Source organism: Salminus brasiliensis, chromosome 6 (assembly GCF_030463535.1).
Source record: "Salminus brasiliensis chromosome 6, fSalBra1.hap2, whole genome shotgun sequence".
Classification (NCBI taxonomy): domain Eukaryota; kingdom Metazoa; phylum Chordata; class Actinopteri; order Characiformes; family Bryconidae; genus Salminus; species Salminus brasiliensis.
Genome location: NC_132883.1, coordinates 41,122,786 through 41,142,628, shown reverse-complemented (window position 1 = coordinate 41,142,628; position 19,843 = coordinate 41,122,786). Strand labels below are relative to the sequence as shown.

The 19,843-nt window shown below is 38.5% G+C and overlaps 1 protein-coding gene across 1 annotated transcript in view; it reads right to left on the bottom strand.

Moving 5' to 3' along the window:
- The window catches only part of LOC140557829 (phosphatidylethanolamine-binding protein 4), a 98,530-nt gene extending 79,863 nt beyond the window's left edge, over positions 1-18,667 (bottom strand). The window contains exons 1-2 of the mRNA XM_072682623.1: positions 18,564-18,667; positions 15,517-15,643 (exon numbers count right to left, since the gene is read on the bottom strand). Coding sequence (XP_072538724.1) covers positions 15,517-15,643; positions 18,564-18,667 — 231 coding nt within the window. The remainder of the gene's footprint in view (positions 1-15,516; positions 15,644-18,563) is intronic.
- Positions 18,668-19,843: the final 1,176 nt, after the last annotated feature.

The window sequence follows — 19,843 nt, the reverse complement described above, 5'->3', positions numbered from 1 at the left end:
ACCAAGAGAAGACTTACATCTTGTATATTTCAAGAAGTGAAAAGCAAAGTGACAGCACCTTGTTATAGTTAATACTTAATACAGTACTTAATGCACATTGAAATGAGTCTTTAGATTCAGATATACAGGTCAAAGTTCAAATACTATTATAATGTATTTAGTTCCATTTGAAAAACTACTTGCAAATGTTGAAGATCATCTGCAGATTTACTGAGCAGGTGGCAAAACCATCTGAGCATACAGACATAATTTCAGATATAAGATAAGTGGTGTATTTTTCAGCGTAACTTTGTGTCAGAATAAAAAAAAAGATACAAAACAAAACCAACTTAAGAAGCAAGCTGTGATGACTGAAATCACTGGTTGCACTTAAACACTTATAAAGCGTATGATAAAAACAACCACCGCAATTGACTGCAATTGCAGTAAAATTTAGAGAATGATGTAAAAGGTATAAAGGTGCAATAAAACACACACACACACACACACACACACACACAGATAAACTTTGCTAAAACACTGCAGCTTCAGACATTAAGTTGAAATAACTTATTGGAACAGTAGACACTTTCAGCAGCTTCCATGTTTGATAATGTCATTTCAGCATCTGCACGACATGCCCGGAGGAGCTCAACAGCATATTTCTCCTGTCTCTGTCCATTTTATCACAAGGCATCTTTCTGTTCAATAGAAAAGGTTAAAACCATCCGTGTCAAGTCAAATGGCTGCCCACTGTAAAGAAAAGACATTAAATTTAACTACTTTTAACAAAAATGTGTTCTGTTAAAACAATTCCAGACAAAAGTTACGCTTTGTGGAATGCCTTGTAAGAGAGGCACTACATTGGATATGACTGCTTAAGATTAATTTAATATTCAACACAGAAAGACTGATTATGTGAATGGGCCAATATAGTTTGAACATGTATTAATTCCAAAAAATAAAAAACATACAGAAAACTTAAATAAATGACTTTAAAGCGTATTAACGTAACCTTCATTCCTGAAACATTTTGGGTCCATTTACGATTTGATGTTAAAGCAACCTTCGAGACAGACTTTACAGTGGAAACCAATGAAGCAACAGTTGGAGTGGAGCTTTAAAAACAATGCAGGAAAAGAAAGAAAAGAAAAGAAAAGAAAGAAAGAAAATGCTCAGCAGGGTATGGCAAAAGCTGTGCATGGGGAAGTGAGCTGACTTCTGCCCACTTGTCTTCTTTTCGCAGACACAAAATGTCCACATGGCGTTCCAAGTCCTTGTGTATTGTGGGGGAAGAGAAACAGTAAAGCACCTCAGTCACTTCAGGGTAATGCAAATGACTTTAATATGTTAAGAAGATTAAACTGGATAAATGTCTAGATACATTTTTTTGAAAAGCCACATAAACCTCTAGTGTTTTTATTTTGGCGAGGGGAGGGGTGGATATATGTGAGTCAGTTTAGGATGATCAACACAAAACCCACTGAAACGCTATGCGATTGGCTGAGAGAAATTGGGCTTATTCGAGATTTTGCATTTTAAGCTTCTTGGATGTAAGACCATCCCACTTCTTTCTTCTTATTTTTTTTAACACCAACCCTTAGGACAACAAAAAAGCTACCGGCAGACATAGGTCACAATCTGCTATCTCCACACTTCCTTTCTGAATTAGCCTTGGTTGTCTTCCTTAAAGTAGTCTTAAAGATGATAAGCTCTGAAATACTTTTGCCTTTCTGTTTTCCAAAGTGGCTACACAAGCAAGTCTGTGACCTGAAATCATCAGGAAATGGGTTATACCTGTAATCATACAACTTTTTAGTCTTTAAGTATGAAGGTATCTCAATCAAATGACGTTAAAACCATTTAAATATTTAATACATTAATTTTATTTAAGAACGATTCACTCAGTTCAAGCAAGTCTTGACCAAGGATTTTTTCAGCAAAGCCCTACATCACGTACTGCTGATGATTTGTTTGAGAAGGTTAAAGCTCTCTGGAAATCTGTGTGGCAACGGTGGAACATTGCTCAAAGATGCGCAGATGCTATGGCGGAAATCTGCAAGTGTGAAAAATGAAAGAGAGGAATGGAACAAAATAACGTAAAGGGATTAACAAATGATTTGCATAACATTTCCAATGCTTCCAAAGCACAGGATCAGAGGAATGACAAGGACACGATGACTGCTCAGTCTTATCATGAACCACATTCTCTTTGAGGAACAAAGCCAGTCGAGATCAATCACAGTTAGTTACAAAAACGAGACATCGCCATGCGCATATCGTTACCATATGAAGAGAAAAATGATGAGTTTAGCAGTACCTCTCGATGCAAACATTCAAGTAACTTGTTGACGATGAATATACTACAGATTATAAACAACCTGTTGGCTCACCCGGCAACGTATTTTTAAAGGATCCTGTTGGTGAATGTTGAGAACAGTATTGCTAAAATCATACAAATACTCAAAACAAACAAAAATTATGCAAAAAAAGTTTTGTTGTAAGAAACACAGCACTCAACAGTGTTCAACTGATTGAAATACATCCTAATTTGATGTAGATAAGTAATGTGATCTAGCAGTATTATTACACGTAGCTAATTATAACATTTGACATTGTCCTGTCAAAAAAACTGCATCCACCAAGCTACTGCTCTGCCAAATCTCTTCATGTGATCATGTCCCACTGCCCCCTCTCTTACTCTCTTCATTTATGAAAAATAACAATACTTTCCTAGATGCCTTTTATTGTAGACTTTATGTTAGTAAATGTGCAAGTTTGACATTTGACTCTTCAACTCACTTACTTTAAATGGTAAAAACACACAATTTCCATTGAACCTATCATAACCTTTAACAACCTTGTTATGAGTTCATCTATTGTGACCACAATTATAGGAAGAAAATGGCATGCTTTATTTCTTTGGCCTTAAACTTGATGAAAATGCTCAACCACTCAGTCCAAATGAAAAGACATGCCAAATCTGCAACACAGAAATCATCAGAAAAAATGGTTTTGACCATAGCAAGTATATGTTTGCAGCAATAAATGTCAGTTACTGCACACTTCATGAACCAGGAGTGGAAATTAAGAGTCAAAATGCCTCATCCTTATAGTTAAATGCCTCATACTTATAGAGCAAAAAGAAACAGCCTTAAAAGTGAAATGATTCTTTACTTCGTTATATAAACCTTTGTTGGTGGTTCTGTCTAAAATTTGTTTTTTTTAGCATTAGAATCCACATCCAGTATTACATAGAACCATATTTGCCTAGGGTGTAGTTACTACCGCTCTGTTTATATTTCTGATTTTACTGTAAAACATTGTGTTTTTTCATTCTGAAATTGCCCCAAACTCTGCGACTGGACATGCAAAGCACCAAAGTGTCACAGAATAAAATGTCAGTCTCCAGACAACAGAGGCATCCACTCCGACAAAAAATTGGAACATCAGCGCACTCCAATATCAGCACCCAGCGCACGTTAGAGACAGCAGCACGTTTAAGATACCCTTGCCTATACAGACAAGAAAACTCTTTGAAACGGGATTGGGCAGATCCCCCTAAACAGCTTGAAGCCGAGTGACATTTTGTCCTCATTTCAGCAACAGTTCTGCCAGATATGATCCATCATCTCCAGTTAACGCAAGTGTTAATTACTTAGGCTGCTTGAGCCTGGCTCCCGATGCTCTGTGCTGAAGCAATTCTCCAGCAAATGCTCGACAGTTTCCAGGCTTCATATAAATAGAAATTTAATTTCTGTATGTTTATCCTCACATCCACAGTAGCAAAGGCATATTCCTGAGCGACTTGATTGCCTCTCTGAACTTCAAAATATCCCCCTCTCTCAATGTACACGAGGAAGCAAAGTAGAATTTCTACTTTGATGAGGTTTATGCTGTTGTTGATAAAGATTATCAAAGATTATTGAGCCTAAGGATAGGTAATTCAGTATTTTCTCATTCTCCCATTTTCATTTTTCTCATGTGTGCATTACATGCCTGAACGTACTTCATAAAGAACTCTGATAAATACTCTATTAATACAAGTAAAACCAAAAAATCAAACCTGATCCTAACCTGGAGGAGGTATAGTAAACTTATAAATTAAATGTGGCAACAACAATCAGTCATATTATGCCACTGAAAGTGCACTTACCCTACAATCAAATTTCATGATAACTTGCATTTGTGTAATATTTTTCTATTTTCCATGCAATGTTTTTCCTTCTGGCAAACCAATAACAAAAATGGCAAGCAGCAATTAAACTGAGCCAAGAGTGCACTTATGTGCAGTTTCCTTGGGGAACACAACATTACAGAACATGTAAATAAACATACAACTAGCCTAAATAATTCAACACAATTGCTTTACTATTGTCTTTTTGTGTGCATTTCCTAAAGGCTACAGTTGCTTTGCAGTTTGACCATGCCCAAACACTCAAATGATTCAACAGGTTCATTCTTGAATTTGATTTATTTAATTAGTTCATGAAATGTGGCAATGTGAACCAGATACACTGGCCCCAAGCTTTATAGTTTGGCATTTACATTTATGGTGGCATTTGCCAAAAATCAGGAAAATAGACCTCTGAGCCTCCCTCTAAATGGTGCCCCCTCTGGCTCCAGCTTCAACTGACAGCTGTGCCATACTGAATGCACACACAATGCCACTGACATTTTTAAAAAACAAACTCAATGTGCACTTCAACACAAAAGCAAAGTGAAACATTCTGAAATTATAAAGAATCTAAATGACTGCCAAAGTTACTAGGCAGACAAAGTTGACACGACAGTCAAACAACATGTTTTGAGCAGCTTGCATATAAGGAAAACCCATAGGTGAAATGAAATGCAAGCAGCTTGCTGCGATACCTCGCTTTGTTGTTTTGTAGGCCTTCCTCCCACTTCACTAATGACCTCCTGTCTTTTATAAAAATAGCAGTGCATTTCCTGTGTGGTATTTTTAGACATGGTACTTCAACATACATTTCCTTCAATACCTGGTAAGGCTATGTGTGTTTTTTGATAGAATATGTATTTAAGTAGGATGGTTTGTAATAATCAATAGCCACTAGGCCTGTCACGATAATTACATTATGAATGTTTGTACAATATACAGAAATTACATTATTTATAATATTTTTTATGCTCAGAAAAGAATGCAGAACAGATGAGCCCATTTATAACTGCGTCAGTGACTTAATCAACTTTGGTTTTATCATTGTGATATTTTTCCAACTCATATTTGAGTACATTCAGTAAATATGGCCAACATATGCATTGACTATCATGACTAGGGCTGCCACTATAAATGATATCAATAGTATAGTAATATAGTAATATTACTACTATATAATATAGTAATATACTTACCATTTTGATGATTAATTGGGTAAAACATTCTTTAAAAAAAAAAAAAAAAGACCAAGCAATTGAGTTTAACTGAAAAATATACAGCCCACATTGAACATTTTTACCAATTCATACCAATACTTTTTTTCATTTTTGCATAAACCTGATTAGAAATCAAATGCTATGATTTTTTTATTTGATTAAATTAGAAAAAGATGCAAAATAAAAGTATTTTCACTAGCGGTCTCAGATCTTTGGATCTCTACTGTCAACCAATCAGCCATAACATTACTGAGAAACATTGATTATCCTCATCTACAGTGGCATCTGTCAGGAGGTGGAATATATTAAGCAGTGAACAGTCAAGTCTTGAAGGTAATGTGTCAAAAGCAGGAAAAACTGGCAAACAAAAATATGAGCCACATTATTTTTGTATTGACTTTAGTTTTGAAGATGTTCTGTCTCATCACAATTTGGCTAGACAACTGGGTCAGAACATCTTCAAAACATTAGACATGCCTTGTGTTTTTTTTGGGTTTTTTTTTGGTGTGCAGTGGTCAGTACTTTCAGTTGTCTAAGAAAAGACAATGAACTTATGGGCTTACTAATCCATGGAGGCCCTACCTCACAACAGGATGTACGTTTAGGTGCCAGATACCATGGGGTGCCTTCAGAGTTCTTGTAAAGTGAATGTCTCAAATGGTTTGATTTGTTGTGGTGGCACAAAAAGGACCTACTCAGTATTAGGCAGGTGGTACTAATGTTATGGCTGACCGGTGTGTATGTTGTTGCTTGTTTCACAAAATACTTTTCTGCAAAAGATGGAAAAAACTAGGAAACCTTCATACATAAAATCAGTATGTGGCAAAAAACTTTGTTATTGTAAGAGAAAAAAGAGCAAAATATTCTATGCTACTATTCACTGCCCAAGTATCAAGAATGTAAATTATTGCTCAAGAAAAGAAATCATACATTTTTTATTGAGCAACTGAGTTTCAATAAGACAACCCTATACAACAGGTGTTTGTTCAGAGCTAAAATTTTGAATATGTATGTTAATGTATGTGAAGAACATAAATATGAACATGTCTGTCCCTAGAGACAGAAACTAGAGACACAAGAAAAAAATAAAGGAGCATAATGACAGGCATAAGGGAAAAAGGGCAGGATCCAAATGTGTCTGGCAGAAACGAGCACATGGAAGAGGTCAGAGCTACAGGGAATGTGAGATGGAAAAAGGGAATCCATGATAGGGGTCAAAGTTCAAATGTTGCTAGTGCAAGGAACATGACTGTGGTTCACACTTCCCTTCCCTTCGCACTTGAAGGGTCCATTTAACCATGGACAAACTTGAGCGGAACCTTCAGCATTCACACTTGAGATGCTCCAGCATTTCAAAGGCTGTGCAGTGCTGAGTCCTTACACAACATGTAAATCATCTGTGTGTGCAGAACCCAGGATTATGTGGCTTATTGCCTGTTTCCATTCAAGCGAATATGCATAATCAATCGAGCGCCTCTAGCAAGTGCTGAAGCAAGTCTTGGCAGTTTCAAATCCATGGTGTGATTCATAGACAGTGCTGAGAGGGGGTTGGGACAATGATGGCTGAATAAATGGGGTCAAGGGTTAGCGATATATAGTTATCATGACAAACAGGAACATTAGTGGGAGAAAGATAAAGCCTTTCAATCTCTCCCAAACGCGCTCCTGTAATCCTGCATGCAAGAACCACCCACCTGCCGTCGGCAGATTTACTATCAGGCAGACGGAGTATGACTTAGTTCGTCTACAGGCCTGAGATCATATATAAAAACTGAACTAAAGCACATGCTGGTTAAGTGAAAAGTCACGTCTATGCCTTTATGTGTATACTGTCTCTGTAAATAGGTGATGGTGTTTTTGGAATGTGTAAAGAAATACAGTCATGTGAAAATTTAAGACACCCCATTAGAACCTTTGTCTTTTTTAACATATTGAAATATATGTACATTTGATCTTAATGTGAAATTGAGATATGGAGTCAATATAAGTAAACACATACAATTAAAAACATATTTCAAAAATGTTTAAATGTAATTAACAGAAATACAATTTTCTCAAGGATACCCCTACATTTATCACTACTTATAAACCACATTAGCTGCAGATGATCAGAACATCATTAGAGAAGATTTTGGAGGAGCCTGTCTTATTTAAACCTTAGACCTTTGGTTTGGTTTGCTCTTGACTGTTGAAGTGAGTATTATTACCAAGGCCAGATCCACATAGCTCTCTGAGGCCTATGTGGCCCTATGAGGCCTTAGGTGAGAAGCTTTGATTATCTTCATCTACAGTAGCACTTGTTAAGGAGTAGGATATATTAGGCAGCAAGTGAACAGTCAGGTCTTGAAGGTTTTGTGTTAAAAGCAGGACAATGGCCAAGTGTAACAATTTGAACCACTCTGACCAAAAGAGCCAAATTGTGATGGCTGGATGACTGGGTCAGAACATATCCAAAACATCAGTCATTTCTTAGTAGGGGTCCGGTGATAAAGGTTTTCATCGGGTGTCTGTACAAATATGTGATATCAGGTTTTAACTACATATATCCCTTTTTCTATACCTTACTTTGAAAATCCCTCATCATTTCTACCTCTTCAATCCCTCCTATAACAACCACCACAAGAGATAAATTGAGGACAGTCGCCCACAATGAAATAAATAAAGAAAAGAAAAAAGAGCAACCTCAAATCCCCCACTCTTTCTTCCTCTGTTGTTTGAGAAGAGGCCCAACAGTAAAAGACCCTTCAGGAATCCTGCATGGGTGGACGTGTGGGTTTTCCCTGGGAAAGACACGCAGGGTCTTCCGGAAAGGAACCCCACCCTCGGATGGCAGATAGCACGCCGCTACGCCGGTGCCAAGGCTAGCGTGGGTGAGTGGGCAGCGCGGCACAGAGACGACTAGCAGCCGTGGGCACTGCCAGGCTTAGCGATGAAGATGCCGCCCCTGTCGTCATCACAGGCAGCGCAGGGAAAAAAAGAAATACAGAGATTCACCAAAACGGAAAAGAAGACTGGGGGGGGGGGGGGGGGGGGGTGCTCACATTCAAATCCTCTCTCCCTACGCCCCCACACAGGTTTAAGCAGAGCGTACAAAATCATTCGTAGGGAGAGAGAGAGAGCAAGAGAGAGAGATATAGAGAAACAGGAATCAGAGCTGGAGAGAGAGAAAAGATAGTGAGGGAGCAGTTATTACCAGAGCACTAAGCTTGCTCAGGAGATCACATCCAGGCACTTCTAATCACTGTAATGGTTTAAAAACCTCATGCTCATCTCTCCTAAGCACCAAATAAAACAACAGCAAGTCCCTGCATGAACTACAGAGGTTTTTCTAAAGTCTCAGAAGCCTAAAGAATACTTTCTACAGCCCCTGAGGGACCAGCACCCAGAACTTAACATGATTTCACTGACAGGCAACGTCATGTTTTAAAATACGACTTAGTAAAACTTGGGAAAGGATGAGAGATTATGGGGAAAACAGTTCAGAGCTCAGTATGTAAAAGTTCTCAGACTTTTACACACTGACATGTTGAAGGGATGAGTTCACCAAACTCACCTAAAATATATACCTACTTCTGTTATATTTAACAATATCTATGAGGTTGTGATGCACACAAATCTGACACTACAGCATGAAAGTGTCCAGACAGTACAGCATAAAAATGTCTGAACTATAGATTTTTCCAGGCCCAACATTCTGGACTGGCCAACTCAGACACCTAAACCAAACCAAAATGAGGAGCAGCATTTTACTGATGACCATACCGAAAGCAAAAAGGAGTGATGGAGAACCATGGAATAACTTTTAAATGAGTGGAAGGGGCATTTGTGATCAAGAGACAATCATCTAGCGTTAGTACCTGACACAGTAGTGATCCAATATCTAGTATAAAGCATTTTCAGGTCAGTAGCAGCTGCATCAAAAACTTTCCCTGAAGTAATTGTGATCAAATTATAGTTACAGAAATGTTGTCATATGATCATTTAGGTTGTGATCAATCCTGACCCTGGCTGTTCCAGGCAACAATTTTAAAATCAGGTCATGTGATTATGTAGATTCTGCTCATCATTACTGATTTCATGTTCTACCCATATTCTACTCTTTGAATCTATTACAATGAATTACTACTTTTGCAAGATCGGACTATGCCTACAATGTATGTAGTATGAGAAGGGATTGTATGACTGTAGGAGGAGACAACACTAAGAGCTTGGGCAGGAGTTTTGAGAAGGCTTCTGCAGGTGGGCTGAGAAACAGGGAGGAGATGAAATGATGGGAGTGTGCAAAACCAAGGCAGGGAGAGATAGGAGTACATATTAGATACATTACAATAGATTAGATTACATTAGACTGAAAGGATGAGAAGCTTTAGACAAGGTCCTTCTCCCAAACTCCCGAATTTCATCACACCATTTATGGTAATGATGAAGCATTGGCAATAAGTCAATATTTCATTGAAAGAAAAAATGCAAAGTGAAGAAATCAACACATGACAAAATAAAAATACTCTACTTAGCAATAGGATTCGCATGAGAGGTCAGCAAATGTGCATGCAAAGTTTTATTACAAATAAAATGAAGGACCATGGTGGATTCTGAGGTCACCGGAGCCATCCTCTTGTCAGCTTCAGCTGTTTCAGATTCACATTTGAATTCACACAGAATTTGGGGGCTCAGAGTGACAGAGCAGTCTAATGCGCTAATGCCTACCCTCTCATATGGCTTCTCTAGATGTTCTGTAGTATACTTCAGATGTTGGGTTTTGTGACAAAATCGCATGTGAAATTTCTTTCTTACGGCTCTCTTAAAAAGATTATGTTTTGGGCTAGCAACGCAGCACGGTGGAACATTGTACTACCCTCCTGACTCAGCTAAAATTTTATGCACTGTAGAGACTGTTACCTTACAAGCCCATGGATCACTTGTGGAGCCCATGGTTGCTGGGTGTAAGCACAAGGATTGAGGAGTCAAAGAATGCAAAAGCTTGGAAATGTGATTCATTTGACTGTTCCTAATTACAATAGGTGAAATGCCTCAGGCCTGATTGGTTAATCAAGTTCTGAGACCTTGACAAGAAAAATCAAGCTTTTGCAACGCTTAGAGAGCCAAAACCTTTGCACAGGCCACACAAATGATTTTGTTTGATTAGCTACAGAGGCCTCAAGTAAAGACACAACAAAATGTGTCATTTGGACAATGGTGCCCAAACTTTTGCATAATATGTAAATGTGATGTGATGTTAAGGGAAAAATATGGCCTCTATGTCTGGATTTACATACTGTGTGCTGAAAATGTCATATTTCCTAAAAAGACAGCTGAGAGGGAGGTATATACATCCTACACCTTCATTGGCCATGTCACAATTTCTAATTCCTTGTGAAAAACAGCCAACTGACAAAAGTCATTTTTATTATCTTCATGCGTCAAAGATATTTGAGGATCTGAAACATGGCACAAGCGGAACACCACAAGTGTTGGTACACAGTATGCTGCCAATTATCTGTTCTCCAAACTGAGAACATGTGGTATCATTGCAAGAGACAAACCAAGAGATTTTAACAAGGATTTAATGCATTACCCAGGCTGTTCAGAATCCCACACTCTTAATTTACTATTGTTTTTCTGGCATATGAGAGACTAGCCTGCAATAGCTCAGCCTACCCAGTGTAAGAGATTTACAAAGCAGTTTAGCAATGCTTTTCAGACATTAGGGATCAGAGGCTAGATTCTGAGAAAGCAGGCAAGGTGATGAAATGCCACATTTAGATAATCAGACAAAATGCCGAAAGTTTAATGTTAAACATATTTTCTTGGCAAACAACAATTTGTAATGAAACACATTAAGACATCTGGATAAAGATATTTCTCTTAGAGCTTTTGCACAGCTGCTTATAATGGCATCGCAAAATTGTTCAAAAATCCAATCAATTTGCAGAAAATAGAAAATGTATTCATAGGTGTGTCCAATATTGTTGCCCTGAAACTGCTGCATGCATTTCTATTACTTAAAAACATATTTTAGTACTACAATAAAACTACAGTAGCAACACGCAGAGGCTAAATTAGTCTGCTGAGGTCTGAAAGCTTGAGGCTATAAGGTCAGCCAGCAATCAGCTCATGGTAAGCAAACATACACTAACCATAGAGCCATTAATTACTGTGTGTAGGATCAACCAGTCACATAGGTAGCACATTCTGATCTCCTTCAGATCCTAATTTTTTAATATTTTGCTGTATTACCACTACTGTGCTGTACTGCGCTTGTTAATAACAGCTACCAGCTAAACTGAGCATCCAGAATCTACGTCAATGTTGTCGCTAGGCATATCAGAATCTTGCAGTATCTGTACCACTCCACTCTAAAACCCACACTGCGCACTTTTCTATCTTACTACCAGACCTTATTTTTTCCAGAAACTGTTCTGTCATCAAGCACATTTGCATTTCATTTATTAGAAGTGTGAGAATCAGTCCGCTATTTGCTGCTGGGGTGAGAACGCAGTCATTCACTACTGTTAAACGCACGACACTTAGCCCAACCTATTGAGCATTTTCTGAAAGGCTTGTTTCCAAATGTATGTTAATTGGGGTCTTAGGTAAGCTCTATATCTGATCATTTCTTAAAATCAATTGCATATCGTCCATCAAAAAGCCACTGCTGCTACAATTCATCCAGTAGTTTGATAAACATTCCTCAACTTTTAAAAAAACCCACTGCCGTCTCTTGCAATAAGTCTGAATCCCACCCTGAAGACTATTAAACATTCCAAAAGCTAACAGTAAGATAAGAACCGCCCATAATATCAAACTTTTCCAGTTTTCTATACAACACTATACCAGCTTAGATCAACTACAGCAACGTTGAGAAAAGGGAAATGGTAGAGCCTCATATAGTGGACATTAATGCAGTAATGGGCAGATAAATGTATGCAATGACTAAGAAGCCAGATATTAGCACGTGTGGGCTTGCAAAGCTTGTAAAGACATCAACGAAATTAATGTCATTTCATCCTGTTACCATCATAAAACATCATACAAATTAGAGTCGATACACAGTAATGGGGAAGGATATAAAATGTACAGTGAAACTCATTACTTTGATGGCGCTATTATGACTTCCGAACGCTCTGCAACAGCATATGAGTGCTCAGAGTGGAAAAGTAGAAAACCAAGTTCATGTCATGCGGAGGGTTCAGTCATTACTTCAAGGGCTGAGAGAGAAATCTGTTGTTTAGCATGGCCCTTTGCTTTTGTTTTGGGTAATGAAAGCCCATTGAGAGGCGGACATGCTGGACCACTGCCCATTCTGCTCCGTTTCAATTACCCAGCATGCTTTCAGCGGGGTAATGAGGTGGGTGTCACTGCAGGGGCAAAGCGACAGCCAGTGACCGCTGCACTGCCACTTGGCCTCTCGTTTCCGTAGTGATCAAGTGCCAATTGGAAGGGTCGAGAGGGCGGAGGAGTGAAAAAGACAAGGAACAACAGGGGAAAAAAAGAAAAAAGGGAAGAGACCTACCGCAGACTGACGACTGGCACATACACACTCCAAGGCTCACTCACATTCTCGGAGCGGACCTCCAGCTACCGTATGTTTTCATAAGAGTCAGATACATAGAAGCAGGAAAGGGGGGGAATTACGTTTCAAAGCCCAGTAAATAAAGTTGGTATTGATTTAATCTCACGTGTAATCCGTTTTGCTGTCTGACACCAAGTCCAGCAATAAAAGAGAATCATGTAGGACAGCATAACAGATAATACGACCATACATCAATTGGGGTTTGGGAGACATTAGGGCGATAGATCACCTTCAAGCCAGACTGCTTAGCCAAGGAATTTATAAACTAGCTTCTAAAACTGAAGTGGCTTTCAATTTTAGTTTTCAATTTATAGATACTGTATGGAATTTCGCTGCTGTGCTCCACTAGAGTTGATTCTGTTTTATTTTTAGTTTACTACAGTGATCCTACCACAACTGCACCATATACACAATATGGACAAAAGTATTGGAACACCTGCTCAATCATTGTTTCTTCTGGAATCAAGGGTATTAAAAAAAAAGAGTATATTCTGTTTTTGTTAGAGTAACTGTCTCTACTGTCCAGGGAAGGCTTTCTACTAGATTTTGGAGGAGCAATGCTATGAGGACTTGATTGCATTCGGCGACAAGAGCGCTAGTGAGGTCAGGATGTTGAAGGATCAGGACCTCACCTCATTCCAAACTCATCCCAAAAGTATTGGATGGAGCACCATCCATCATTCCAGAGAACACAGTTCTTCCACTGCTCCACACTCAATGCTGGGGGGCTTTATACTCCTTTTGCCCACGCCTGGCATTAGGCATGGTGCCAATAAGTTCATGTTCATCTGCTTCAGACAGTCCTAATCTATTGGTAGTACTTCTCTACAGAGACTAGACAAAATGTGTGTTCGTGCATCTGCACATTCGTGTGAGCAATGGATGCAATTTACAATAGCTAAATTAATTCATTCAAAAGAGTGTCCACAAACATTTGGACAAATAGTGTAGATGAGTGTTGAACTGAACTAAACAGAGCTAAGAGAAGCAAAGTAAAAAAGTCACTAGTGATTCTTTGGATATATGGTCTCAGTCAGTTTAGTAGGGTGATTGCAGAGCGATTTCATTGGTATTTGCACATCAGAAATAAAACCGTACACAGTGTGTCAAACCGTGTATGACCGTGATATTTTTTTGTCATGCTTTTATGCATAAGAAGCCCTATAGATAGACCCTGTAACACACAAAAAAACAAACTCTCTAAGCATGCATGAGGGAAAAAAAGCATTCTGTCGTCACTCTGTCTCTTTAAATTAATATTCTTTTTTTCTTGGCATTGTGCTTTGTGGTATAGAGGCTAATTAGATCACTAGGCAGTGTTATTCCAGCTTCACAAGTACATGGTGGCACAGCACTGAAATTGCAAATGAAAATTATTTATATTACTGCAGTGCATTCACATAATACTCCTTCACTTTCAACCCTTGAAAGTACACTAAGGAATTCCAGTTTGTGCTCAAATAAAACTGACACAAGTGAAATTTGTGATCCAAAGTATTTAAAGTACCAAACAAAAGTTCAGCTTTACAGAGCAGAGATCTACGGGCCGAGGAGGGCAAAAACTTTATTTGAGGTTAAAGTTGTCCTAAAATTCGTCCTATCAAAATGCACCCAAATACACTATCCGTGTCAATTCGATTTTAATACCAGAAGATATTCCAGATTATGTATAATTTAACATGAGCAATCTTGAGTTTCTTTAGAAGTCTGAGGACACTGTACTTTCGGTTGTTCCCAAAAAACACTGAAAAAACAGAACCAAATGCATGTGTTCAAAAACATAGAGGTAATCCTAATCATTGTGATGATTCATTAAAAAAATGATAAGATGACAAAGAGACAATTAAAGAATTTTATGGCGCAGACTTGCATCATCGTTCATCTGCCTTTATGTGACACTGAACAGACCAGAAACTTGAACTGTTGAGGTTCAGCTGGAGGTTTGTCTCTTTACATGTGCTAAGTAGTAGAGTTTTTGTGCCACCTTCTGGACACATAATGCTATAACAGTATTGGTCAGGACAATAGATCCAGTCAGTTCTGGCTTGAGGAAAAAAAACATGATGAAAGAAAAGGATTTAAGCAAATGATTTATCTATTCATATAAATTATTTTTTTTTATATATATTGCTTCATTCTAAAGGCTTTTAACAACAAAAGAAAAAAAACATTCTGGAAAAAGCTGCCCAAACAATAGGACCATATAGGCTTTAAAGATGCTTTAAAATAATTTTTCGATCAAAAATGCTAATGTTGCTAACAGTGAATGAAACTGGATAACCTCCAATTAGCATTATGACAGTGCTACATGGTGGTTAAATGATGGACACTAGCTTCTATTCACTGTAAGCCACATGCATGCCATTGTTTGGTTGAGCCAATCCTTTTAATGCAGCATGCCACGTCAGAACGCTCCACTTTATTCATTTATTTATTTTATTTCAGGCACTACTTTCTCATGATTTAAGTTAAATTTGAAGCTTTGACATTTTACACACGTCATACTGCAGATCAATCGGACACACGTAAAATCCACATCACTGGGAGAATGCAGAGCTAGTTTTTCTTACCTTGTCAGCAGTGGTCAGCTGTACCTTTGGAGGTCCCCACTCCCTGCTGATCTTCTCTCTGAACTCTTGAGGGATGACCATGCAGGTGTTTATGTCCAGATCTGGGTAGCTTAAATCTAAACCTCCTCTAAAGAATGAAAACAAAGAAATTGTTGTGTTGGTATCACAATGCTTATCACCTGTCTCTGAACTTCTGGCAAAGATTCTACACCTTTGACTAGACCGAGTCTGGTGGCACACACTTGAAAGCACTTGGTGACTGTCATTTTTATACTACTTATGAAAGGCTATAATAACCAAACATGTATGCCAGGCAGAGCAGAGGATTGTCTGGCAGACTATGCTTTTTGGAAAGTTAAGCTACTGAGCTTTGGAGATGGTCAGTGTGTTGAGTGGGTTTTTTTGAGTGGGAAATGCCAGTTAAGCTGCTTTGCATCCATGACTCAGTACTTTAAGGGAATCCTACACATTCAACAAGCAGAGGAGGCGGATCTCGGCAGCCTACAAGCTTGAAATGCTAACGTCGCCCCCTTGCTGGCAGCTTTGTGTGGGTATCTGAGAGATGTCTGTCTGTGAAAGTTTTCAGTCATCCAAGTCACTAAAATCTCCGGTATATCTAGTAATACCACATTAACTGTCGATTTTTAAGATTAAACTACAGGTCGAGTGGCTGTGATTTAACTCATTCATAGCCAACAACCAAATTTAATGTGCTACAGAGCTTAAATAGAACAGAGCTTGTTCTGGGCTTGGTTTCCCGAAAGCATCTTACCACAAAGATGATTCTTAAAAGGCTAAGCGAACATCACACTGTACACTCTCTGCCAGTTAAGATGTTCTGCCAAACACCAAGATGCTTTTGGTTAAACTGAAACCAGAATGGACTAAAGCAGGGATGCACAAACTGTTTGTCCTGACGGGGCCAAAGTGTAATGTTTGTGGTGGGCAGAGAGTCGAAAACCACATAACTTACAAAACATTTAGATAGTTAGTAGGTTTCATATTGAGTCTGTATTTGTATTTAAGTAATGTATTTACAACATTACAGTATATGTTGTTACTTAGATAGTACAGAAACACAAAACAAAAAGGAAAATGCCTTTTAATTGAATAAGTTACATGTAGTATAAAAATTTTAATGTCATGTTTGTTGTCTCACTGGACGAGAGGGGTAATTTTAAAAGAAATTAGTCCTGGGCAGTCCTGCTCTACAGTGATGAAACTATGCAAAGTTATGACTTGTATGAACATTGAATAGTACCTGTTCTACTCACTCTATTTGTCAAATTTGGGTTTTCTATTCCTTCAATATTCAAAATTCAGTATTCCCACACAATGGCTGATAAATTCTTTAATACAAATGTACTTTTTAGCCATATGGTTTGGTCAAGTTGAAAGTGTTTTTACTTAGATACGTTCAGAGAACATGTGGACCAGTGGAAATTCACATACTGTTAATGTAATGTTTCATTTTTTTAACCTAACTTGAATCTTTCAGTTGTTCTTTACATTGTGCCACAATTTCATTAAAAAATGGTCCAATAGAATTTCTACTAAATTAACTGGATGACATTGCTTTTTACACTGACTTCCATTGCCCAGTAAAATGTCCAGGTCCCTATATCCAGATATGATCTCTGTCTAGTGCAAATGCTAACTGAAGATCTCTCTCATTTAGTTTTGACTAGCTGTAATGTGCATTCAGGATTTGTGCAGTTTTAAATCTCTAATATAGTTTTGATCTATACGTTGATTTGAATAATAACTATAGATTATTATTGATATCCTAAACATGACTTTTTACTAGTCATATTTACAGCATAGATACAATACATGTCCAAATGTTTGTTAGAAGGGACAGCCCTTCTAATGAATGCATTCAGCTGCTTATTGCAGACAAAGATGTAAAGATGCACACACACACAGCTAGTAGCTTGTCTAGTTTTTCTGTAGAGAAGTACTGCCAATACAATAGGACTCTGGAGCAGATAAACATGAACCTATTAGCACCTAATGGAGCCAGGCATGGGCTTGAGGGGTCTAACGCCACTCAGCATTGAGCTGTGGAGCCATGGTGGAGCAGTCTCTCTGGAATGATGGTTGGTGCTCCGTCCAATACTTTTGGAAAGAGATGGGGAGTTGGAGATGAGGTGGGATGGTGATCATCCAGCATTCTGACCTCACTACCGCTCTTGTTACTGAATGCAATCAAATCCTCACAGCAGTGCTTCAAAATTTAGTAGAAAGCCTTCTTCCCTGGATATTAGAGACAGTTACTCCAACAGAAGCAGGATATCGTGGAAATAACAAGCAGGTATTCTGATTCTTTTGTACATTTAGTGTATATAATCTGTCCAATTAAAACATGTCAGTTTTCAGTTTTCTTCAGTTGAACCCTGGAGCTGCTCTGTACATTGTATAAATCTTTTTGGATTAATAGAGCAATAAAACGCTCTAAATTACGTGGAATAATCTCTTATTTTACACCGACTTCCTTTCAGAGTTGAAACATTTTTGCTTTCTCCTGTAAAGTCACCAATTAGGAGAGGGTTTTCCATGTTTTTCATTGGACAGCGATGATATGTGATTGTAAAACTGTAGATATATTTAACGGCACTATAAATAATAATATATGACTAATCGAGATTATTTTAAGGACATGTAATCCAGGCAATACCGTTAGTCAGACTGTCTTTATCGCTCTGGTAATATTACTATGAGCTAGTACACATTTAATAGTGAAATAATAGTGGGATTTATTTTAGGAAAAATAACATTTGAGTAGGGAACATAGTTTTACTAGTAATTTATTTGTTACAGCTTGTATCACTAGTGGCATTTTTGGCTAAACCAAATTAGCAAATTAGGCCAAATTAGCATTCATGCTAGCTTAGTATTAGCTACCACAGCTCTGAATCACTGCTAAATACAAGCGTCTGAGTTCAGTTAACTAAACCCAGTGAACGCCATGAAGGCTCTAAGGGTTCAGTAAGGTGGATATTTCTCTTTTTATCATGTTCTGGGTGTTTATTTCACTGTTAATTTACCTGCAAAAACCTTCATCTTCTTCACTCAGAGCTCCAGAGTGAGCCGCTGCTCCGGGGATGAGCAGGCTCGCGACCACCCAGAGGCAAAAGCCCGCGAAAACCATCTCAACGGCCTTCAGCTATAGCTACACAGGAGGCAGCGCCATTAGGCACCCATATAATGTGCTTTATAGCATTTATAGCTGTATTTATCCACAATTCATAACTTATGCAACAATATTTCCCTCTTAAATCACTTTCTGACTGTAGCTAGTGCTACATTTTGTCGCCAACAATTGTCCACAAATAATAAAGATGTGAACTGCTGAAAATGTCGCATTGTTTACCTGCAAATTCAACGTAAGGAAGAGTCAAGCTTCGTATAACAAGCTGCTCCGTCGAATGACAGGTGCTCCCAACGAGCTCAGATAACACGGTTAAATTGGGAAAGTAGGACTTGCGTTAGGACCGCCCACCTCACGGTTTCATTGGTTAGGCCTGTTGCAAGTCTCATCTGATTGGCTGTGGTCCCTGTCAATCGTTGGGCAAGGCCAAGGCTCCTGCTCCTGTGTACTGAGGACATGGCACAGGCAGTGAGATTCTGGGCTGGGTTCACTAAGGAGCCCTCAAAGTGTTTTTAAAGGATGGTGGTGAAAGTGTGTGTGTGCGTGTGTGTGTGTGTGACTAATTTAAACAGTCTGGCTTAGGGTATGTTTTCGATGATGTTAATGGTTCAGCTGGTCTGCCAGCTTGACTGCCAACCAGTATGACTAATCTTGTTGAGCATCATGACCAAAGTGGCAACCAGTCAAACACCTTGGTCATGCTGGTCGACCAGCACGGTCATGGCAGTCATGTTGGTCAATACACTTGATCATAGTGGAAGATGAGCTCAGTCACAACCATCATAACCATGCTGGTCGACCATACGGTGTATTTTCACTCGGATGACCAGCTTTTCAACCAGCTTGACCAATCAAAGGCCAGCTTACACCATATGCAACCAGTTATAAGCAAGCAGCTGGTCTTGAGCTGGACTTTTCAGAATTCATTAAGTTCTTAGACACACCTTTTCTTCACCAACGTGCTGTGGTGTGGGTTTTATTTTCCTGAGATAATTATCTCAAGATTTTTTCTTGTAAAAATGTCACTGAGACATTTTACGGGTACTCCTCACACCCACTTCGCATTTGTTAAGGCCCACTGTTTTCAAGGGCCTTAAGCATGACCCTTAACCTCTGCTAGAATTGTGTACAGTGTAAAAATGATAATAATCAATAAATAGTCAAGTCAATTATGTG